Here is a 24821-nt window from a genome sequence, read left to right on the forward strand (position 1 = left end):
AAAAAAAAATTTTTTTAATAAAAAAAAAAGAAAACAGAAGCAAGGATGTCTGATTCCTGGGGAGGTACAGTTTTTTAGCTGAGACCACAGGAATTTTCTATGGACTACTAATAGTTTTGACAAGTTTCTTGAAGTTTACTTTTAAATGATTCAGGTGTCGGGGCGCCTGGGTGGCTCAGTCGGTTAAGTGTCCGACTTTGGCTCAGGTCACGATCTCGCGGTCCGTGAGTTCGAGCCCCGCGTCAGGCTCTGGGCAGATGGCTCAGAGCCTGGAGCCTGTTTCACATTCTGTGTCTCCCTCTCTCTCTGCCCCTCCCCCGTTCATGCTCTGTCTCTCTCTGTCTCAAAAATAAATAAATGTTAAAAAAAAAAATTTGAAAAAAAATAAATAAATAAAAAATAAATAATTCAGGTGTCTGCCAAAAAAGAAAAAAATTCCAAAACACAAGTTTCAACTTAGTTGGATCCTAAGGTTTGTATGACCAGTGTCGGTGGGTCGGAGAACAACACTCGTCCCATTCGAGGGGTGCCCAGCACCATATTGGCTGTTCTTGGCACGAGTGTGCCTGGAGGAGGACGACTCTGCACCAGCCCCTGTCCCTGCTAGAGGCACCTTGAGCCACAGAAGCCATCGCTGGGCCACAGCTGCACTCCCCCAGCCGGAATCCAGGAGCTTTTGCTTTGGGGGTGAACACACAAAGTGCCATGTGCAGGAAGGAGTCAAGTGCGGGCTCCAGGCAGCAGCTCTAGGAAACTCAGGTCCTTATGAAGGAGGCAGGCGTTTCTCAAGGGCCAGGCTGCCTGAAGACGGCCCCAAGCAGCCAATGTGGGCAGAGGCCTGAAGCGGGTTCTCAGAGCATCGGAGTGTGGAGGCAGCCTCAGGGATCACAGAGTTCAAGTTCACCACGGAGCAGGGACACACATGCTGGGGGCAGGAAGGGATCCTTCTTTCCTCTGAAGCACTCCGGTCCTTCCTCCTCACGCTCCTGCTGGAGCTCCGGCCCTGTGCGCTGGCCCCGAACCCCTGCGGCAGGGGCTCTCCTGTCTCTGTCACCAGCCTGTCCCGCTGCTGCTTCCTCACCGCATCCCCTGTCCAATGTGTTCCTCTCCTGCTGAAAACCCTCACTCTGGAACCCACTGTCTGTCCACCCTGATCAGCAGCATCGGCTGTGGACGTCTCCATCCTGACTGGGTCCCTCTCTGCCACCCCAAACCAGGCCATCCTTCACGACTTCATCCTTCATAAGTAAGTTTAATGCCGCTCCTCACCGCTTGCCCCCGGCCTCGTCCAGCCCTTGTTTCCCGCACCCATCAGACTGCGGAGTGAGCACGTCTGCACAGACCCCAACCTCTGAGCAGGGTCGCTTCATGCACCTCTGGAGCCATGCGACTACCTGGGACATCTTTGCTGTTTGGTCCAAGTGTGGGGACACGTCAGTGAAGGACGCTAGGGGGCTGGCCGACAGCAGTTACCCACGGTGTCACGGACATGTCACAGACGAGAGAAAGGCATAGGTTTCATCCCCAGCCTTGGTCTTAGGCCAGCGGGGCTGTGCACTGGGCAGGCGGCTTGCGGAAGCCGGCATGGGGGCGGGCAGACTCAGTGCTGCTGGGGAGGTCAGAGCCGCCGTAGGGGCCCAGAGAGCGCAGGTTCGATGAAAACAATTATTAAGCAATCAATCACAAGCACAGAGAATGAACAAACCTCATGATAACTTCCTTAACTTGATGTAGCCGATCTTTTAAAAGAAAAGAATTAAAACCCAATAGAAAATTAGGGTTAGGGTTAGGGTTATGAAAGAGATAAAGATCATCAGGTTTAATAATCCATCGAGTCGACAGGAGTTAAACAGAACAGTTCTCTACGGTCCTGGGACCTGGAAGGTCCTCTACCACCTGTCTTCAGAACAAGTGACGTATTTTTAATCTCACACACTCTGACTTGGTACCTGATGGCAGTTCCACTCCTTGCAACGGACACCGGAGGCCCCAGCTCCAAATGTGCTGCCCGTTTCTGTAGGGGAATCTGCCCTCCTTAACAGCTTGCGTTTTTACAGTAATCTTACACTCGGGATTTTGCTTGTTTGTTTTCTTGTCTTTTGAAACTGCTTTATTCTTTAATTTTGTTTAATGTTTTGAGTGAAAGAGACACAGAATTGGAGGCAGGCTCCAGGCTCCGAGAGGTCAGCACAGAGCCCAACACGGGGCTCAAACTCACAAACCATGAGATCATGACCTGAGCCCAAGTTGGACGCTTAAATGACTGAGCCCCCCGGATGCCCCCCTAAATTGCTTTATGAATTTCACATTATATAATGAGCATCCTGCCATGAGATCGGGTGAAAGTCCCCTGCTGTCAGGACCTTACAGATTGGGTCAAAATACAACATTTGATTAGAAGCTGGCCGCAGGCGACCCACAAGAGACAAGTGACACCAGAACGTTGACAATGAAGGTAAGTGAGAGCATGAAGTTTAGGAAGCACGTGTGTCTTCCTAAGGACTTCAGGGAAAACATCAGGGTCAAAGGCATCATGATGGTCATGGAAGAGGGTCAGTGCTCAGTGCCCGCAGACCATGACCGAATGGCTTTTCCCTCGGCCGTCTCACCACCTCCCCAGTCCTGTCCATCTCTTCTCTCACCCTTGCCTGTGGCTCCCCGAGCCTCTGGCGCACGTCCCGCCCACACTGCCCGACGGAACTGCCTACATTTGCTGGAGGCACACCATGTTCACCGGCCTCCAGAGGGAGGGCCGGGGCTCCCCTTTACTAGCAACTTGTTCCTTCGTTTTCGTGGCATTTTCCACGCCAAGATTTTTTACTGCGTGCTCCGCTTTGGACGCCAGTGCTGCTGGGCCTACCCCCACACTCCTCCTGCGAGAGCCACACCGCCACACAGGCCCTGGCGCCAGCTCCCCCTCCGCCTCCCACTCCGTGGGGCCGCCCCTGGCACTCACGCCCTCGGTGTCACCGGGACCAGGAACGGAGCAGGGCCACCTAGCTTTGCTGTTTAGAATCTTCCCCCTTTCCCCCCTTTTCCCTAACTTTCCTTTTTATCCTACTGGAGTTTAGGACCTTGTGAGCTATCTCGGCCTGTCCTTTCTGATAGAAAATTAAGAACGATTTGAGGGCGGCTGCTCCCATGTGATGTGTGGATGCGGCTCCCTAGGACAAATCAGCCAGTGACTGCTAACAAAAGTACCTGAAGTTTTTTTGCTTGCTCTTGTCTGACACACGAACAGACTCAGACAAAAAGCGAGCCTTACCTTTCAGCCTTCCTGCCGCATTCTTCAGAAACACACTCCCGTCCCGCACAAGCTTCTTCCGCTTCAAATCTTCCTTGGCAAACATCTGGCCACTCTTCATCCTCATGATCGACTTGCTATCTGTCTTCGTATAAATCTCATTGAGACGCACTTTCTTTTCGTAACTTGCCACCTTGCTGTCTACGGCTCCAATCACATCCTTCACCAGGCTGAGGGACTGAGCGAGATCTCCCTGCTCCACCTCATTGTCTTTGAAGGAAGAAATAGTGTGTTTTTACTGGATCCTTGCAGCCAAGGTAGACGGGGGGAAGCCTACCTCCCTGCTCCACCGTCATTTTCCCTTCGGGGGCATGCTACCAGAGCGAAGCCAACACACCAAAGGTCACGTGCCTATTCCTGTCGTAAGGTTAGTTCTAAGTAAAGTTATACGTTTTCAAGGACACAGGCAACATGCAGTTGGGTGCCGTATCCTAAAGTACAAGGAACCAACAATTTCGGGGAGGGAGAGGAGGATCAATTTTTCAACTTATGTCTTTGTTTTACCTCATCTTCAATGTAACTGCCCACTGCCCAGGGGCAGGGGGGAGAGACAGAGACAGAGACAGAGACAGACAGACCAGTAAGTCCCGAGAAACAGCAGCAGGTCTAGCACTTAGGGAGAAAGCTGGTGGGAACCAGCCCCGTCCAGTGGTCAGGGAGAAGGTATTCTGGTTGCCGATTCCAGAGGAAATCAGGAAGCGGTTCTTTCCCTTCCTGCTGTCATCCACCACAAGTCTGGCGACCCAGCATTTCAAGTTTTCACTTAAGAAACGGGTTTTTAAGGTAGAACACAGGATCTCTTTTGGACGTTTGAGAGCAAGCAGGAGCTCTTCACTGGGGCCTCTGGAGACGCTGGACATAGGAAACAGTGCCCCGGCACCACACACGACTGGCTGAGGACAGGGGCTCACCTTTGGTACACTGCAGGATCCTTTGGAACAACACCGGGTATTTGGTGATCCGCTGGGTCACCAGCAGTATGCACTCCGGGATTCCCAGCCTCCTCACGACGGAGCTGCTCATCTTCTTCTGCAAAGGACAAAACGGGTCATCAGGAAGTGCTCAAGGGGGCTGCGGCTCAACGGACGGCAACACAGAGCCCCGGACAATGATGGGGGTTTTCCACGTTTCACACCGATACCTTCACAAAGGCCTGAAACCGCTTATCCTTGGTATAAAGGTCTTTAAAGTAGTTTACAGACTGGTTGTGCTGCCCACAGAACTTGCCGTACGTCTTCTTCAAGCGCTCTGCGTTCTCCCCCGAAAACTGCAGAGAAAAGAGAAGGGAAGTCGTAAGTCGGGGTGCTGACGTTTTACCCCCATTTTGTACAGAGTTCCCAGTCTCTTTGTAAAACCCAAGAGTGGCTCCCCAAGAATTCCCTCTAAAGATTAAAATGGTGCAGCAGCTTTGGGAAACAGTCTGGCAGCTCCTCAAAAAGCTACCACATGACCTGGAAATTCCACTCCTGGATGGAAGATTTACTCCACACAAAAGCATGGATATGAAAGTTCACGGCTGCCATATTCACAAGTGCCCCCAGGTGGAAATAAGCAAATGCCCATCAAAAGATAATCAAAGGTGGTATATACATGCATGGACTATTATTATTCAGCCACGAAAAGGAACGAAATCAACCAATACATGCTGCAATACTGATGAACCTTGAAGGCACTATTCTAAATGAAAAAAGCCAATCACAAAGGACTACACACTATCTTATCCCATTTACAAAGCTATGTCCAGATTAGGCAACTTCACAGAGACAGAAAGCAGACTAGTGGGTGCCCAGGGCTGGGGCAGTTGCGGGGGGGGGGGGGGGGGGGGGGGAGGGTCATAAAAATGTTCTGAAACTGAGTGTGATGATGGACGTACAAGTCCGTGAATACATGAAAACCCGCTGAACTATACACATTAAAGGGGTGCATTAAGTGGTATTTGAATTTATTTCAATAAAGCCGTCATATATATTTAAAGAAACAGGGGTGCCTGGGTGGCTCAGTTGGTTGAGTGTTCATCTTCGGCTCAGGTCTTGATCTCACAGTTCATAAGTTCAAGCCCCATGTGGGGCTCTGTGCTGACAGCTCAGAGCCTGCAGCCTGCTTCGGATCCTGTGTCTCCCTCTCTCTACCCCTCTCCCACTTGTGCTCTCTCTTAAAAATAAATTTAAAAAAAAGTTAAAAAAAATTAAAAAAAAATCCAATAATCACAGAAATGTCTATGTAGCATGCACATAAGTAATGCAACGTGTTCTAATTTCCGTTTGTCACAAACACAGTAGTAAAACAAGGGGACCCACTAGACGTTCTCTGTGAGATAGTCTTAAAAATTTCACCGTGATGAGTTAGAAAGACATCAGGAACAGCCAGTATCACTCGGGGACCTGCTTATCTCATGTACCTGAGGCCAGCAGCCTGACAATTCTGCACGGCCCTTTAATCAGTCCCAAATGTGTGCGATCTCAACAACGCATCTGAAGATACACTCACTTCGGAGTAAACCCATGTGTTTCTGTGCGTGGTCCCATCATGCATCCTAAACATCGACTTCCAACTGTAGTAAAAATCTCTGAAGGCAACACAAATTGATCCTTACCCAAAATCTTGAAAAAAGGTTCAGGGAAGCTAGTTTTTCCGGGTCTCCCCCTTTACCAAAGGGGAAGCTAAGGCAGAGATATTTTAGGTGGTTTGCTCCCGCTCTGATACAGGCGCTCTGAAAGGGTGATTCGCGCGCGCGCGAACTGGGGAGGGGCAGAGAGACACGGAAACCGAATCCAAAGCAGGCTCCAGCTGTCAGCGCAGAGCCTGAGGCGGGGCTCGAACTCATGAACTGTAACAGGGTGATTCTAGAACTGGCACACAGAAGCCATTAGTGGATGCCACGGGGGACTAGGATGCCATGGGGGACTAAGGTCCTACTGTCACAGACCTTACTAGAGGATGTGCTCAATACAACAAGCTGCGGACAGCGCAAGTCAAGGTTAGATGAGGTACCCGTGCAGGTGTGAGGGCAGAGAGAGAGACACGTGGAAACTGCTGGAAGAGGACATTCAGGGAGGAAAGGTCTTCCCTTGCAGAGCTGACCGCTCGCCCTTCGCAGACACCTGCGTTACAGCAGGTACCACACTGCGCGTGCGTCTGCTCCACACCGAGCCGGTTTTCACCTGAGAACGAGGGCTCCGCAAGGCGGAGGTCTACGCTGAATCTGCCTTTGTGGTTCCACCTGGTACTGAGTAGATGCCCAGTAAATACACGAAAAATGAACGACGGAATGCATCGCTGAATTAACGAGTGAAGGGTCTGGGCTCACGAACAGAAGAAAAGACAACCCTTCTAGCGCTCAGGCAAAGGTTCCGGCAATGGAGCCCCTGCTTCTACCCTGGGGCACAGACCTGCGAGGGAGGAAGAGCAGGTGACCTGTGCCCTTCTGTCTGTGAAGGCCAAACTAGCCACAGCTTCCCCCCCACCCCCCAAAGACAATGTTTTAAAAAGCAGCATTAAAAATAGTCTGTGATAAGCATATCTGAAAGTATCAAAGTAACTTTTGGCCCAACTGTTTTTGGAGTAGGACTGAAACCACACCACACCCAATATCAGCAAGGTCTATTTTAGGAACTATTCTATACATAGTTTTTTATTCAGGTGGTTTTCAGATAAAAGAGTTTTGTTGTTGTTTTTAATGCTTATTTAGTTTTGAAAGACAGAATGAATGGGGAAGGGGCAGAGAGAGGGGGACAGAGGATCCCAAGTGGGCTGTGTGCTGACAGCAGACGAGGGGCTCGAAATCACGAACTGTGAGATCATGACTTGATCTGAAGTGAGACCCTCAACCAATTGGGCCACCCAGGCACCCCAAAGGAGTTCTTTTTGATTTGAGGCACAGGGGGAAGTTGAGACTTTCAACAAATAGCTTTTGACATCTTTTTTTTTTTTAATGTTTATTTTTGAGGGACAGAGAGAGACAGAGCTCGAGAGGGGGAAGGGCCAGAGAGAGAGGGAGACACAGAATCCGAAGCAGGTTCCAGGCTCCTAGCTGTCAGCACAGAGCCCGATGCAGGGCTTAAACTCACAAACCGTGAGATCATGACCTGAGTCGAAGTCGGACGCTCAACCGACTGAGCCGCCCCAGGCGCCCCTCTAGCTTTTGATTTCTTAAACTACACTGTTTCTGATGATGGTACGGATGCTGAAGAAGAAACACGGGCTTTTACTATCTATCACATAGATTATGTATGCATTTAATTTTAATTTTTTTAATATTTATTTTTTTTTCTTTTTTAATGTTTGTTTATTTTTGAGAGAGAGAGAGAGAGAGAGAGAGAGAGAGAGAGACCGAGTGAAAGTTCAGGAGGGGCAGAGAGAGGGAGACACAGAATCTGAAAGCAGGCTCCAAGCACTGGGCTGTCAGCACAGAGCCCGATGCAGGGCTTAAACTCACAAACTGTGAGCCGAAGTTGGATGCTTAACTGACTGAGCCACCCAGGCGTCCCTGTATGCATTTAATTTTAAAAAACAGCATTAGGAGAGAAAATCTGTCCTTGTTTACGGAACAGGAAAGTGAGGCTCAGAGACATTCAATAATTTGTGTATGCTTACAAAGATAACAGTACAGCCACGATGTAAATACATGCCTACTGAGCCCCGAAGCTTCACATTTCCCCCACTGTGTGGGAAAGATCCTTCCTGTGGCTCACCTGATTTACAAGCACGTCCCCCATCCTCTTGATGAGAAAGTTCTTCTCACTTTTATCCACCAGAGATTCCTTCTTCCGCTCCAGGATCCTCTGGAAGAACTGGCTATGGATACTGATCAGCTCGTCCAAACAGGGGAACAGCTTCTCCACCATCTGCTGCTCAAAGAGCAGCTCGGTCATCATCCCCCGGCTGTACACGTCGCTCATGATCTTGAGCGTCCGGACGTGGTGCAGCTCTGTCTGCATCAACTCTGAGGGAGGACAAAGCTGGACGGTCAGGAATATTCTTTTGAAGGATTCTCCTTCAAAGGTCACCCGCTGCTACTGGGAGCCCACTTTAGGCTGAAGGCTGTTTAGAGCCCAATTAAAACTTAAAAACTGGGTCCATAGCTGTCCTTCCCCTAAAGAGCTTCCCTCTTACTCCTCCATATTGCACGTGGCCGAACACTCTTCTGACAGCATACTGGATTCCATCACTCTTAAATGGTGGTTTCCCAAGTGGTCTTTCTAGGATTCAGAGCCTTTCATAATTACTGCATCCCGTTTCCTAGAAAACTTGTGCTTGGTTTCTAGTGTAGCTAAGGACTCAAACTGTACTGTCACAAGCGATCTCTATCTGGGGCCGTTGCACAAATAAGCACTCATATTAAACAGAATGTTCAATAAAATTAAAGGAAATAATTTTAAAGAGAAAGAGAAGGACAGAAATAAGATCATGCCTCTAGGCCCCAAAGTTTTTAAAGAGTATCTTTGACATGCTAAGTACTTGAAAACTGGCTTTCCATCCAGTCCAGGGATTCACCGGATTAAAAGTGCTGCACAATGCGAACCAAATATTTGCAGAGCGATTGGAGGGTCTCACCGTAAATCACTTCTTGCCGTTTGACCACATCTTTCTTTTGCTGTTTCAGAAACTTGCTGTCCACTATTCGACTCCAGGACTCTGCTTCTAGCTGCTTGGATTCCATCTCAAAGTCCCCCATCAGCTGTCCTTCATTCATGTCTGTACCTACTCCTCAAAGTATCAAAAGATCAGTATCAGAATCTTGGGTCTGTGAGCTCTGGAAAGCTTACACTGGACTTCCCTGGGTGGTAACTTTGTAAGACACAAACACTGCATTAACACACAGGATACTTATAGAACGCATATTCCAGGGCTAGAAAAGAATCATTTCCTGTTTGGGACTGAGACACTCTACAGTCAAGATTCTGGCTAAGCGTGATAAATATCCCATATATTTGATGTGACTGAGACATGATTCCCAGGTGAAGCAGGAATTGGAAGGGACCTGGTTAACTTCACTCGTTTAAGAGAGTAGGCTCATAACCTGCTGAGAGAGCTACCAACTGACGGTGTATGAAAGTCTAGGGGAAGAGAAAGTGCTGGTACTAGAGTACAAGCACATTAAATCAACGACATCCCTCAAATGGACAACTATCTAACAACTGGTAAGCCTGATTACCAGTTCGTTACAAAGCATGTGGTGATTCCGAGACAACTCAGAGACTCCTCACAGGAGCAAGGAAGAGGCAGGAACTGCTATTCCATTAACACTTGCATTCAGGGAATGGCACACGGTCCCCACAGATGCATAAGACACAGCCGTAACTTCCTCTTACCCTCATCAGTAAGTGATTCTGTCGACTCATTGACCTTGCTGATTTTATTTAGTGAGTCTGTCGAATGAGACAGGAACTTCCAGGTGTTTGATATGTTCTCATCATTGCCGACTCTGGGGACAAAAAGAAGCACACACTGGCAAACATGTTTTGATAAGCCACGGCCTGCATTCTTAAAGGAGTACCTGAAAAACTCTAAAATGATAGGTGGCCGCAAGCACCACAATGATTAGAAGACAAATTACTTACGTCAGGAACCCAGCCACATGCAACACTACTAAGGAAGGTCAGAAGCACTTAACAGCATTGCAAACTTGAACTTACGGGCCTTTTTTTTTTTTTTTTCTAAATGATAGGTAGAGCGGGGAGAACGCTCCTCCTTTAAACTCTATACACATTACACAAGAAATTTCTCTATCTGAAACTCACTGTGTAACCACTGCACTCTCTCCTTGTTCCTTAAATAATCACACTTATTTAATCAGCACTTCTAATAAACTGTATTCTTTGGACTAAATGATTGCAGTAGGACACGAAAGCAGGCCAGAGTCATTTAAAAGTTTACATTTTATTCAAAGAATAATTTTTTAAAGTCATAATGCAAACAAGTTTTGATCTGTAACAACTCTGAAAGGAAGGCCTTTGAAGAACAACACTACAAAGACAAAACAAAATAAAAATACCTGGAACATTTTTTTTAGCGAGGAAACACTTGCCAGCACAGAGGTTAGGAAATAGAGACAAAAGAAGATTTGTATCCTTTAGTTAAGAATTTTACTCTAGCCTAGGTTAAGAGAGGTGCAAGATATGTTTTGAGTCCTACATTTGAGAGGATTTCTTTACTTGATGTGAAGGCAGGAGTCTTATCCCAAAGCAGCCAATAATATCACAATCAGTCCTGTGCTAACCCCGTGACAGCCAGGGCTTGCACAGTCGGGGGCCACAGCAACTTTTGCAGGGACCACAAAAGGAACTTAGTGCAAATGAGTGAGTGGGGACCTAACAGTCATAACTGGCCCATTATTCACTTCCATGGAACGGACTTAAGAGTCCAGATGCAAGGACAGAAAAGAGATTTAAAGAGAAGCAAAAACACCAGGTTCAATGGACCAACACGCAAGTGTAACATCTGAAAATTTAAGTGATTACCAGACAAAATTCAGAAACAAGTCATTTCCCCCGTTTCCACTTCTTATTTTAATCTAAAAACCAGCCCTTTATAACTAGGGATCCTTAAAAGCGAGGCTGACTGTGCACAAAGCATAGGACAACCTGGCTGACAGGGGATCCTTGTCACAAAATGGCAGTCAGGACAGTGCCTCAAAACGTAATCCCCACTCTCCTTGTCTGTACACCTGGATGTGCACCAAGTCATTAACTTTACACAATTTTTTTTCTTTTAACGTTTATTTATTTTTGAGACAGAAAGAGACAGAGCATGAATGAGGGAGGGTCAGAGAGAGAGGGAGACACAGAATCTGAAACAGGCTCCAGGCTCTGAGTGGTCAGGACAGAGCCCGACGCGGGGCTCGAACTCACGGACCGCGAGATCGTGACCTGAGCCTAAGTCGGACGCTCAACCGACTGAGCCACCCAGGCGCCCCTACACAATTTTTTTTTCTGATGAGAATCTTTTTGTCAAATTATAGGATTATTTTATTACACTCTTGTCGCCTAGATGTCAAGCGAGCTGTGTTTAAACCCCCACTTACCCAGCAATGTTCTGTATGGAGACACTTTTGGAGAGTGAAACACTCTGCTGCGACCGTCTGCTGGCAAACATGGGGACGGCAGTGGTTTCCTCCACCAGGAGGACCGCGGATCGGGGGCGCTCCTTGGGCTGGGAGGCTGTGAAGGAAGAGAGGGCACAGACTGAAGCACACGTTTCCAAGCTCACCAGGGCGGACTCCTCTGACAAATGCCAAACAGAAGCAAACGTCTCCAGGTTAGATTTGCCCTGGGAGTGTAAGTGCGTACAGAAACTCTACAGAGGATGGTCGGGCAACACCTAGTGAAGCTGCAAATGCCTATACCCCTTGATCCAGTAATTCCAATTCAGGGCACGCTTATTCTGCAAGATGCACGTGTGATGCTTGAAACGACATATGTCCAAAGTTATTCAATGCGACGCTAGTGATCAAAGCAAAATACTACAAAAGACAAAAACGAGTATCAAGAGAAGATTGATTAATAAATGATGGCATGTCACATACTGGAATACTATGTCGTTTTGAAAAAATGAGGACAGTCGCCATGAACCAACACAGATCTCCAAGATAACATTGCAATGGAGGGAAAATCAAGGTGCAAAACAAAGTTACACAACAGACTCTCATGTTTAAAAAAAAAAACAAAAAGGGGCACCTGGGTGGCTCAGTCGGTTAAGCGTCCGACTTCGGCTCGGGTCATGATCTCACAGCTTGTGAGTTCAAGTCCTGCACCGGGCTCTGTGCTGACAGCTCAGAGCCTGGAGCCTGCTTTGGATTCTGTGTCTTTCTCTCTCTCTCTGCCCCTGCCCCAGTCACACTCTGTCTCTGTCTCTCAAAAATAAATAAACATTAAAAATATTTTTTTTTTGAAAAATAAAAAAAGAGAAAAATGAGGGTGCCTGGGTGGTTCAGTTGGTTAAGTGTCCAACATCAGCTCAGGTCATGATCTCACGGTTTGTGAGTTCGAGCCCCACATTGGTCTCTGTGCTGACAGCTTGGAGCCTGGAGCCTGCTTCGGATTCTGTGTCCCCCTCTCTTTCTGTTCCTCCCTCGCTCGTGCTCTCTCTTAAAAGTGAATAAATGTTAAAAAAAATTTTTTTTAAAAGATTCATCCAAATTATTAAAGGAGAAAAAAAGAAAAATTAATAACCCAAATTGGTGTTGGCTTTAATAAAAAAAGTTGAAGAAGATAAATATATAAAACTAAGAAGAGTGGTTTCATGTGGGTGGGATGGAGATTAGGCAACAGGGATAAAGAATCGTGTGATAACAGTGCATTCAAACCGAGAAAGTAATTCAAAGGAAAATAAATTCAAATGAAATTGAATTCAATTCAGAGGAAAACAGAATAATTCAAAAGGAAATAAAACAAAATTGAAAGAATTTTCGGGATAAAAGGAACCGCAGGGCTGGGAGGTCAGTGCTTTTTGGGGGTGCCTCCCCAGCAGCTCTGAGGTGCTTGTCAGACGGGCGAATTCCCTGCCCTGTCCACCCTTGGGGCGGGCACTGTGGCGTCCACACGTTTTACGAGCTCCCTGAGTGATGCTTTTGCTGTTTGAGAACACAGATTTTGACCAATTCTTTTAATTTACAGCTGGGTGAGATGCAACATATGTTTAAGGTCACACAGTAGGTTCTTCTCAGAGTGCGTATTTCTCCTGAATGTGACCAGAGAGGAAAGCAGAGCTCTGATTTCATGTTCAACTGGACACACCAGCATTTGGGTTAACAAGTGATTTCTCCCTGGTAACAGCTCCTGTCCCAGATGCGAGCTGCATCATCTGTCTGTCCCCAGGAGTGCCAAGAACTAGAGGAAATTGTACTGGGGCAGCTGTTATGACTTCACGGTATTTCAGGATGTTTTTGATTTCATCAGAATTAATAAAAACCATTAATTTCCAACTCAAATTCTATTTAGAAGAAGGTGACATAATAAAACACCAGAAACATGCTACACTTGCACACAACCAGACCCCTCCTGCAGGAAGCACACAAGGACGGAGATGTGGGCCCTGCCCCAACAGAGAGGGGGCTCTATGCCCAAGTGTTCAAGGGCCCAGGGCACAGCCTCGGTGCGGCGGGAGGGATGTCAGCGAGTGGACAGAATCTGATGGAGGAACCAACACCGGTTCCTCAAGAGTGGGAAGGATGTGGATGGGCCAGAAGGAAGACAGGACACTGATGAGGAGAGAGCTGTGTGAAGGAAGCAGCGGAAATAATCATGTCGTATGAATGTGGAAAGGAGGGAACCGGTAGAAGAGAAAGGAAGAAGATGTATATAAAGAATCAGTAGAAAGAGTTGGAGAGGCTGAGTGAGGTCATGCTACGCAGGACCCTAAAAGTGATAAAGAACAACTTTGTTTCTTTTTTTTAAACTAAAAAAAATTTTTTTTATATAACCTCTACACCCAATATGGGACTCGAACTCCGAACAACCCCGAAATCAAGACTTGCACTGACTGAGCCATCCAGGCACCCCAAGAACAACTTTATTTAAAAAAAAATTTTTTTTTTCTAATGTTTACTTATTTTTGAGAGAGAGAGACAGAGACAGAGTGCAAGCAGGGGAGGAGCACAGAGAGAGGGAGACACAGAATCCAAAGCAGGCTCCAGGCTGTGCGCACGGAGCCCAACGCGGGGCTTGAACTCACAAACCGCGAGATCATGACCTGAGCCAAAGTCGGATGCTTAACCGACTGAGCCACCCAGGCGCCCCAGAACAATTTTGTTTTCAAAGGACAGCATGGGAGCGGTAGTGAAAGTTATAATTTCCCTTCTTTGAAACCGATCCCTACTCCACTCAGGTTAAGTGACTTAGTATCTCTGAGCCTCAGTTTCCTTCTTTGTGGTGATGGGGACAGTAGCCAAAACTAACACTTAAGGAGGCCTACCATTAAGTACTTTATAGGTTTGGTCTCGTTTAAACCTGTCGACCACCCACTGAAACTGCCGTCATTCGTTTCGATGACGGACGGAGTGCGGATGCAGTAAATGTCTAAGGTCACATGGCTATTAAGAGGCAGCGCTTGGCTCCGACCCACACGACTTGAATCCACTATCTGTACTCTTACACCACACTCATTGGGGGGGTGGGGTGGTAACACAGGAATAAAAATACATGTGGGGGTCAGAGGTAACACACACAACCTGGCATAAGACAGGTAGCCTTAAAAAAAAAAAAAGATGTTAAAAAGAAAAAAAGATGTCATTTTATCTGATATGGAAGCAAACAGATTTCTGAAGTGAGGGATAATGTCCCGGAAAAAAAGTTAAGGAAGATGAGACTGGTAAAAGGTGCTGGAATAGGCTGGATCACCGACAAAAGTGGTTGTCGGTCTGGCGAAACTTCTCTTCCAGAAATCTACTCGCAGAGATGGGCAGCCAGCAGCCTTGATCTCCCTAAAGGGAATTCCCCATCTCCTGGAAGAATTCAGAGCAACCAGGCGAGCGACACTGGTTCTCAGGCCAGGGCACCAGCCTCACCTGGAGGGCCTGGAGCACCGCCCTGGGCGCCACCCCTGGAATTTCGGATTTAGTAGGTCTGGGCGGGGCCCAGGAACTCGCACTTCCGATGGATCCAGGAACTACACTTTGAGAAACACTGCCTTGGGGTAAGCCCCACACAGGTGTCTGTAGGGGCCAATTAAGATGATACTCAGAACTGTGTCACTTGTGGTGATTTCGGCGGGGAGGGGGGACTGATAATGAAAGTGGGGAGCAGGTCTGTGAAAGAACACAGCCTGCAGTCTGCAACAGCTGACACTTAACAACACGCACAGATCTCAAAGTGATAGATGGGGGAAAAAAAGGATGAATAAGCGTAGGTCCTATGTAACATAAATTCGACACGTGAAACAGTAAGAGACATTTTCAGAGACAGACATACGTGTGACAACGGAGCTGAGTGGAAAGAGATGTGTTAAATAACTACAGTGGGTGCTAAGGAGGGAAAGGCATGAGGGAGTGGACAGCGAAAAAGGGAGAACGTGAAGTAAAACCAAAGTGGAGCCTTGCACACACTGGTGAAGGCAGCATGATGTGGATGGAACAGTGTCATTTACGCAGTTTTCTGTACCACCTGAAGTCATTGGGGAAAAAAGAGAATGATTTACTTAACTTCACAGTGTATGAACTAAGAAGTTCAATCAGCAAGATCTCATTTTCTTTGTGCAACTGTGAGGCCCTAAAAACAAGCGTCGACCCTCGGAAGAGGAATTTCGAGAGGCACGGGGTCACCTGCTTAAACACACGGACACAGGGCTGCCTTTTAAGCAAGTACACACACCCTTCTAGAGCCTTCTAAGACAGCCAGATGGCAGAACGTTAAGCTTGTGGTCAATGAACCTGGAGCCTTCTCTAACTTAACATGAAATAAATACTCAAATCTTGATTAAGAGTAACAAATGAATTACTACAAAAGTATGTTTAAGTCCTGAACCAGAGAGTCAAAAAGCTGGAAGAGAGGAGGGCGGAGTTACTTACGCTTGCTTCTCATGATGACCGTGGGCAGCGAAGACGTGTCATGTGCCTGCAGGGTCCCCTTGGGCTGCTGGACGAAGAGGAAAAGGAAATAAATAAGTAGATGAAGGCTGTGTCCACAACTTCTTTTCTGTAGACTTCAAGAAGCCTAGGGCAGAGAGAGAGCCAGCCTGGCTCCTGGCCAACGGGCCACAGCATCCCGCCCGTCACCCCACTGGCTCTCTTCTGAACCCACCAAGTGCCATGGCCCCACAAAGGCTGCCTCTCCTGCCCGGAACGCCCTTGTGCCTTCGCCACGGGACAGTCTTCTATTCAAGACCAGGCGAGAACTACCTCCTCAGTGAAGCCAGCATCACCTTCTTTCTCCTCCTCTCCCAAGGCGGTGGCTGGAAGCCCCTGAGAATCCTGCACAGGCCTCCATGGAGATTCTCCCCCATTTACGGCCACAGCCCACTCACCATCTTCCCCACTAGAATGCGGGTTCCCTAAGCCAGCTTCTGTGCCTTTTTCTCTTTCTCCAGTGGCCAGCATTAACAAGGTACCGAATAGTTCTCAGGTGAAGCACTAATTTTTGTTGTAGCATCTGACAGAAACACTTTAAGTGAGAAATTACAGACTACACCAATTACCCTGACAGAAATCATTAGTGGAAGCAGGTGGTTTCCAAATTTAAAAAGGCCCCCTCCCCCCCACTTTTAGGCTGTGTTCTCTTCTAGGGGAGATGCTACATTTCCATCATGAGAACCTAGTACATTCCCAGCAGCGCTGTCTTGTCAGAGATCACAAACTCCATGCCTGTGGGGCCGGGCAGGCAGCGAACGACAGAGACAAGTGGGAGGAGAGGGAATCTACACATCCTGTGGAGGGCATGGCAGCCACTGGGGCCCCAGTGCGTTACCACTTCCCGTCCATCTTCCCAGCATTTAGGAAACCCAGAAGACAGATACCATTCTGGATGCTTAGGATCAATCAACAGATCAAACATTCCTGACCTCAGACTGCTCGGCAAGTCTGGGGCGTACGTTCTAGTGGGGGGCTGGGGAGTGCAGACCATGTAAAATCAATGTAATAAATAATACAAGCTGTTAAGCACAGACCCTGAGAAGGTGGTAAATACTACGGAGAAAAGGAAAACAAGCAAGGTGAAAATCGGTAATTCTGGGTAAGAGGAAACAACCAGGGTTGTGAGATCTTCCAATTCTTTAAGGAGAAATCAGAAATCCAAATTGATATGAAATGCGATTTTTTTAATAACTGCATTAACCAAAAAACAAAAACAAAACATTACTTTAAGAGCCAAACAAATTTATGTCCATGGCCTGATAAGATCTGGGGTTCAGAAGCCTATCATTTTTACACTAGTTCAGACTAGCGGTAGCCGCATCATCTGGGAACTTGCGGGAAATGCGAATTCCCGGGCCCTGCCCCAGAACAGGCAGCTCTGGGAGCTGGCCACAGTGAGCGGTCTTTTAACAAGTCCCTGAGCAGGCTCTAACGCACACTCAAGCGTGAGGCCACTGCGCTTAGATAAATGTCTGGTGACCGAGGCAGCATCCTGAGCGTCTGTGTAGACGGCAGCTGGAGGGCACTCTTCGGACAAGGAACAAAAGGACATTGATTTATGGGTGGCCGGAACACCGGAAACCACAGAGGGTACCTAGGGGTATGCCCCACACCCACTCTCCTGAAGGGCCATCTGACAGGCAGCACCCATTATTGTGCAGTGCGCGTTCCCAGAGCAGGTGCTACCGCATGCCTGGCACTTCCTGTTCTTGGGTCATGTGCCCAGAGCCAACCCCTTTGTGGCCCTGCGGACTCAAGTGCTGCCAGGCAGGCTGTGCCAAACCCTAACCCCCTCCCCTCCCGCCTTGGCTCCTCGGGAGGTCAAGGCCCCTGAATGGCACCAGGAGGAAGCCAGGTGTGTGACCGTCCAGGCAGGCCTGCACACACGGTTAAGAAGAAAACCACTGTAACAACACCAGACACATGCGCATCATGGAGAAATGTGTAGTTAACGTGGGAGTTCTGAAACCCACAGGCTCCCGAGTGCGTTAACTAAGAGACTCCATCGCTTTAAAGACAAACTACAGTTCGGTTATTTTGGTCTCAGTCTTGGCATCAAACGATCACAATACACAAAAACCACAACCTGGCCTCTCCCAACCCCGAGGACTGGTCCGCTCAGAAATGCCTTACCTTCATCTTGACCTTTGCACAGGAGGCCAGACTCTCTCTGCAGCCTTTGTGGACGAAAGCACCGCAACCTGAAAAACAAGCAAAGCTCAAGGTGACTTCGGGCAAACATATCCCAGGGTCTGACTTCACGCTGCCGCGGCAGCCTGTGGACTCCCAAGCGAAGTCACTCACATGTCAGAATCCGGCTCTGACTGCAACTACAGTCTGTGGTTCCCTTCCAGAAAGCAGGCATGTGATGTCATTTGGAGGAAGAGAAATGACAGCAGATGAGACTTCTGATTAGTGGAAACTAGAAGCGTGGAGCCGCTCAGGCAGGAAGCGGAGAGGCTACCGAAACAAAAAGCAGAAGCATCTGCCGTCGACACGGAAAGTCTAAGGCACAAAGAAACCCACCAGCAGAGCCCCTCGCCGGGAGCTGGGGAATCTGTACAGCTGTGTCAAAGGCAGAGTGTGGATCCGAGAGTTCACCTGTTTACACGCTTCCACTTGGGATCTTAACCACCCTGAGCTTTGCACAACCCAGCCCGAGTCAGGCGACGCAGAAGAAAGGTCATCAGAACCCCCCAGGCACATGTGGGGAGCCCTGCCCGACCCAGGAGCAAGCGGGAGATGACTTCCAGAAAGACGGGCAGAGTCCACATCTGCCAAGGACGGGAACCTCAGCCCTTCTTTCTTATTCCCTTAGCTCCAAAGCCACTGATGTAAAAACCCAGTCCTCTGTGCCTCAGCAGGGTCACTGTCAGCTCTTACTGCTGCTATGAAGTCACAGAACAGAACTGTGCCAGGAGGGCCAGAGACCTGTCTGCGGGGACACCCGGTGACAAGAGCATCTCCCTGACAAGAGCAACCAGACACCATTCAGCAGGCAACGCTTCACACGCTGACGCAGGAAGCACAGGTCCTGCCCATGTCAACTCGCTCACCGGGGGCCAAGACGCTCTCGCAGCGCAGACGTGTGGATCTGGGCAGAGTGGAGAGGCGCCGGGGAGGACAAGACCCAGGGACACAGATGCCAGAACCCCGGGCCCCAGCGGCCTCTTCCCACAGGCCCTTCCTCGACGGTCGCGCCCGCACCGCCTACTTGGTTCAGGGGTCTCTCCCGCGGTACCAGCAGCCACGCTGCACTGTGAGGCGCCTGTGGTTTTCTCCTCCCCAGGGGCTCCTCTGGGACAGGGACCCTTGTGTGCTGTGGAGCCTGTAAGTCTCTCTACCACAGTGCCTGGCTCACGGCACCCGTGTAAATGTCTGCTTTAGACCCTACTAGGCCTCTTTTATCCAAACACCAAGTGCCCTGATACATTTTACAGAATGTGAAATAGCAACTTACTAACACTAAAAGGGGCACAGGGAAAACAGCTATGAAACCACATTTGATTCAGGCCGTGGCTCTGCTAATTAGTTAATTAGTCTGTTCTCAGGGCCTCAGTTTCCCCATCTATCAAAAGAAAGGAGGGTCCACATTTCCTAAGTTCCTTCAGTCTGTTATTCCACAAGATTCTTCATGTTACATCTCCTAAAGAAGGGAATAATTTTCCAAAGTAAATCCCACTGAATTGTCCCACGAGGTTCATGCAGTGTGACATTTCAACTTCTACGTTACCTGAATTACCACTAATTACCACCCCTCAGAGCACGGTCAGGGAGGGGCCCTGACTGGAGGAGTCTGGACAGAGGCGACCACCACACAAGAGGCTACTGGGGGCAAGTCCAGAGGTGGACGGGTCAGAGTTAGAACCGGTCTGCAGTCATGGTCGGGGAGTGGGGAGGAGGCTGTATTCTAGGCCTTTCACTCCTAGGCCTGCCTCTGGCCCCCATCTAGCTAACTTCTACGACTCTACCCCATGGGACATTCTCTGGCCACCTTTCTGATGTTACCAGACCAGAAGAGACGATGGCAGCAGGAAGGGAGGCTCCCCTGGGGAAGGCTCACACAGGCATCAACAAGAGGAACAACCTGGAAGGTTTCAACTCCGTCAAAACTGTATTCTTGCCTCTGCTGTGTTCCTTCTCCGGGAGCAGACTGCGAGGGAGTGACCTCGATGCCATGCTCCTTGTCATTTCTACGGTCTGCGAGCATCTCCATGTAAGCAGGGGAAGCTGCCCCAGTCAGCAGTGGAAGAGAGGTTACGGACCCCTGAACGGGAATGCCGGGATTTCTCAGCAATGTCCCGTTCTGGGCATAAAGAGGTCACTGCGGAAAGACCCTTGGGGAATGACTCATTCTAATCAGTAAAAGAAAACACTCTGAGGATGTTTCACTAAAGAACCGGAAACCACTGGCCCTTGTTAATTTGTCCAGTTCTCTGAGACTTGAAAATAACCAATTTTGATAAAGAAGTTGCTGTTTTACTACTGAGAGAAAAAGCAGAATCACGAAGAGAAATCCACCTAACTCCCGAGATGCCAACGTGGCTATGCCCTTCTTCCCATCATGCAATGCAATTCCTAGGATCTAGACCCCAGGGAAGCTTGGCTCAAGACTTTACGCCTCTCCAGCCAACGGTCTTCCAGGAAGGGCCAAAGAGGCAACAGGTAGGCTGGACCATACGTCTTTATTGATTTGTATTTAAATTTTTTGCCTCTCACCTCCCGAAAACTCTTCAATGGCTCCCTGTCACCTTTAGGATCGTATTTCTTGCTTGACTTGATGGGACCCGCCATGCATTGCTTGAATGTCCAGCCCCTCAACCAGGTTCAGCCATGCCTGTGGGCCCTGAATAGAAAACGGTGTTTTGTACTTGTGTCCCTTCCCCTACTGGGCTGGAAGGACTCAGCTCTACGACGTCCTCTCCGACTCCCCCAGGGAAGGAGAGAGTCCCCACGTCTGCACTGGGGGCACTCTGTGCTTGCCTCTGTCACAGTGCTGTCCCAGACACTTGTCCACTGGACAGAAAGCTCCCTGGGGGAGTCTCGCTTTGTGTTTTACAATTTTTACACCCCTGTTCCCAGCTGCTGGCCCACAGGAGCACCAGGTGTCTCAAGAGGGTGGCAGGTGGGCTCCACGCTGCCGGCCCCACAGCAAGAAGCGTACACGGCAGTGGAGGCCAAGCCCCACAGCCCTTTCCCAGCAAGACAGATGTATTCGCCCACCCGCACCCCAGCCTCACTCGGGATGCCTGCCATGCAGAGGCCGGGGAGCACGCGGCCACCCAGCTCCAGGGCCTAGATGAGCCGCCGGCTCTTCACACAAAGGCTTCAGAGCTCCCCTGGCCATCTTTCCTCTGTCTTTCACAAATCCCTGGCTCAGCTTGAGTGTTTCGCACACCTCTTCTTTAATCCCATGAGTCCGGCCCTGCCCTGTGTAGGAGACAGAGCCTCTCCTTCACTCCATTCCACTCAGACAAAAGAAAACATGCAAGGGTTCACAGACGAAGAAAACTAACAAGCCCATGTTATAGACGAGGAAAACCACGCATTTTGAAATACGATTAAATGTACCGCCACACACAATAACAGTAGCTTGAAAGTATTAAAAGACTCATAGCAAAACAGTAAGACACAGAAAGAAAAGCTGTACAGACTGAACAGGCAACTTAACCACACAAAACGGTGCCTGACCTCTCCAGAAATCAGAGAAACGCAAACTAAGCCAACAGAGAAACACCATTTCGTATCCAACCAGGATGGATAAAATAAAAGCCTGCCAATTCTAGGTGGGAAACAGTGATGTGGGAATGCTCAGCATCTGCCCTGGTATCTGGAAACTGGCATCTCCACTTTGGAAGAGTCATTTGGCAGCTAGTTGACAATGTGCCCGCTTTATGAGTTAGCAATTCCCTTCCTGGTGGACAGCCTGGTGATGATGTCCCGTGTACTCCTGCTTATAACAGAAATCAGAAATGACCCAAGTGACTTAGTAGTGGGACAGATTTGAGAGATTCATAAAACGGAACACCATACAAGAGCTCTAAGTCAGCGATCTGGATTCAAGCTGCTTCAGTGTTCTGGCTCCCCCAGATCTAATGTTGAGGAGAATAAAGCAAATTGCAGAATGAGGAATAGTGTGTGGGACCATGTATGCAAACTACAAAGACTTAAGTGTTGTTGACGTAGAAGATAAAATGATGAAATACAGACTATATACACACTGAATTCATGATAGTGCCCATCCTTGGGGAGGGAGGAAGAGGCACCAGATGAGGCAGGGAAAAACGCGGGGGGGGGGGGGGGGGGTAGTTTTCAACTTTCTTGGTTTATTTCTTTACAACTGGGAGAGAATCTGAAGCAATATAACAAAATGTTACTAATTTTTCATCTGAGCAGTGAGTCCACAGGTGTTGTTATATCGTTGATGTTCTATTTTGTACTAGTATCTAAAAACCCAAAGCCCCCCAAACCTAGTGTTAACACATTTTAATATCCTTCAAAGTTCCTGGAGTTTCCTTGAAAACACTCCCTTATTCTTTAAAAAAAGTCAATCATAGTTGTGCTAAAAGTAAAAACAATTTTCAATCAGCTTTCACTACCTTCCATTCCAGTTACAAAAGTATATTTTCTTCTTTGGTTTAATGAAAATCCGTAAGGTTTCTGGCATCTCTGGGCAACAGACAGGATGGGATGTGCCTGAGGACTGGCCACTAATTCCGATCCACAAGTGACCCATCAGCATCCTGGTTTCCAAATTGCACCCTGCCTGTTCCTCTCTCCCTGATCAGGTCCATCTCCCGAAAGAATGAAACAAAGACGATTTTGGGGGAGGTTTGGGGGGTGGTGCCATCACTTTTCAACAGACTTCAGCAATATTCAACTTCTCAGGCCGGTGTTTGAGATTTAAAAGACAATTCCAACCGATGAAACTAAGAGCAGCCGTAATAGAATGTACATCTAGAAGACGACTTTCCCCCACTTTCTTAGTTGAGACAGGCCCCCCAACCCATACCCTGGCTGATATTTTACTGTGCCCTGTAACAGGGTGGCGAGGCTCAGCGATCAGTAATTCATGCAGGGCCGTCTGCCTAACATACTCAAGCTCCCACTTGGAAAATACTCAGCTTGTTACCAAGTTGTTCTGGACTCAGTTCACAGCCCATTTTAGTGGTGTGTGGGGGTGATTTAGAAACTCTGGCCCACTGACATCAGCCAGAGTCATGAGGTTAAAACCTTACTCTCTGTTTCGGAAAACAGACAATTACCAAGAACATAAGAGCCGAAGATAAATCTCATAGAGTCAAGCTCTTTGCCACAAACCATACCATGTTGTTAGGGAGATCAAAGAATTATTTGGCCTTTTATTTATTTATTAAAAAAAAAAAAAAGACTTCCTAAGAGCAGTAAGCAATATGCTTTCATTTTTCAAAGTTATTAAAAAAAAAAGGTCTCAGCACGGTGGTTTACGAGAACAGTGCTGACTCCTAATTAGATTCCTCTGAACTTAAATGCAAACAGCCCAGCCTTCAACCAGAACAAAATTTTTTTTTCACTACCAAGAGGCATCAAACAAAAGAATATGAAGGAAAACCCACAGAACTGGGAAATATCCTCTGTTGATACTTTTTTTTTTTTTTTTTAACCTCTGTCACCAACCGCCACAGGTCTGTGGTGAACTGTTATATACTACACGTTGCTTTTCTTTCAGCAGAAAAACCAAAAACTATCTGTCAGAGAGACCAGCTTGAGAAAATCATCTTTAAAGAAGGGTAAGAGCAATGGCCATGCCAAATGGAACAGAAATCACAGAACGGCCTGGGCACAGGAATGCTATGGCAGGAAGGATTCACCTTTTTTTTTTTGTAATTTTTTTTTAATGTTTCTTTATTTTTGAGACAGAGGCAGACAGAACACGAGTGGGGGAGGGGGAGAGAGAGAGAGAGAGGGAGACACAGAATCTGAAACAGGCTCCAGTCTCTGAGCTGTCAGCACAGAGCCCCATGCGGGGCCTGAAACCCGAGTTGAAGTTCGACGCTTAGGCGACTGAGCCACCCAGGCACCCCTAAAGGATTGGCCTTCTTAAACTGAGCTCTGAGGTGAGGGACCTTCCCACCCTGAGTCCACTGATCATCCTCAGGGAACAAGCTAGAGTCCTGCCTTACAGACACAGATCTGGGGGAAAATTCTTGGATCCTTCTCAAGGAGCAGGCTGAAGGGTCACTTTTAAGGACAGAAATGTGCAACTTCCTCCTATCATCTCAACTTTAACCAAGAAAACTAAAACAAAACAAGCAACAATGAAAACAACAGCAGCAACAACAACAAAACTATTTAGGTATGAACCAATGTAGAAATATATGCTCCAAAGTGCTTTCTGCAACTTGTTTGTTTCAAATCTTTGGGGAGTGTGAAACACCGTGGTCTGGACTGATGGCAGCTTATTAGCTACAACGCATGTAAAACGTTCTTCCTTGCCGGTGTAATAACCACAGAGCTGATGCACAGAACAAGAGGAAAGCCACAACAAAGAGCCAAATCATGTCAGGTGAGAGGCTCACATAACAGCAGTTTTCAGAAGAACACTGGTAAACAAAAATGGAACAGAATGCGGGGCTCTGCTTGAATAAGAACTGACTTTGTGATTTAGGCTCTTCTTTTTACCTTCTTTTTCCCTAAACAATAAATTTCCTTTACTATATCACACAAGCAATGAACTCTCCATGCCAGAAAACAGTATCTAGAGAGCTGCCTTCCTGGATAAAATCCAAAGCAAAAATCTGACCATCACATGCATTCTGAACCCTCATGTCTCCTACTCTGATTCCAGCTGCTCTACTTGTTTATTGTTTTAATCAAGAGAAACAACCTACCACAAAAGTACTCAGAAGCTGCTAACACAACAGAAAATAAATCAACAATCATCTCAAGATCATCTTACGTCTGTTTAAAGCAAAT

The 24821-nt window shown here is 47.9% G+C and overlaps 1 protein-coding gene and 1 pseudogene across 1 annotated transcript in view; both read right to left on the bottom strand.

Annotated features, from left to right (window-relative positions):
- The window catches only part of AKAP13 (A-kinase anchoring protein 13), a 336564-nt gene that overhangs the window by 19922 nt on the left and 291821 nt on the right, over positions 1 to 24821 (bottom strand). Inside the window, 9 exon segments of the mRNA XM_019460188.2 lie at positions 3266 to 3514; positions 4216 to 4333; positions 4446 to 4571; positions 7996 to 8246; positions 8858 to 9010; positions 9616 to 9728; positions 11328 to 11463; positions 15807 to 15873; positions 18000 to 18067. Of these exon segments, the coding sequence (XP_019315733.2) occupies positions 3266 to 3514; positions 4216 to 4333; positions 4446 to 4571; positions 7996 to 8246; positions 8858 to 9010; positions 9616 to 9728; positions 11328 to 11463; positions 15807 to 15873; positions 18000 to 18067 (1281 nt within the window).
- LOC128772919 (uncharacterized) lies at positions 420 to 3143 on the bottom strand (annotated as a pseudogene).

The sequence above is a fragment of the Panthera pardus genome, unplaced genomic scaffold, assembly GCF_024362965.1.
Source record: "Panthera pardus isolate Hobbes unplaced genomic scaffold, ASM2436296v1 HiC_scaffold_24, whole genome shotgun sequence".
NCBI lineage: Eukaryota > Metazoa > Chordata > Mammalia > Carnivora > Felidae > Panthera > Panthera pardus.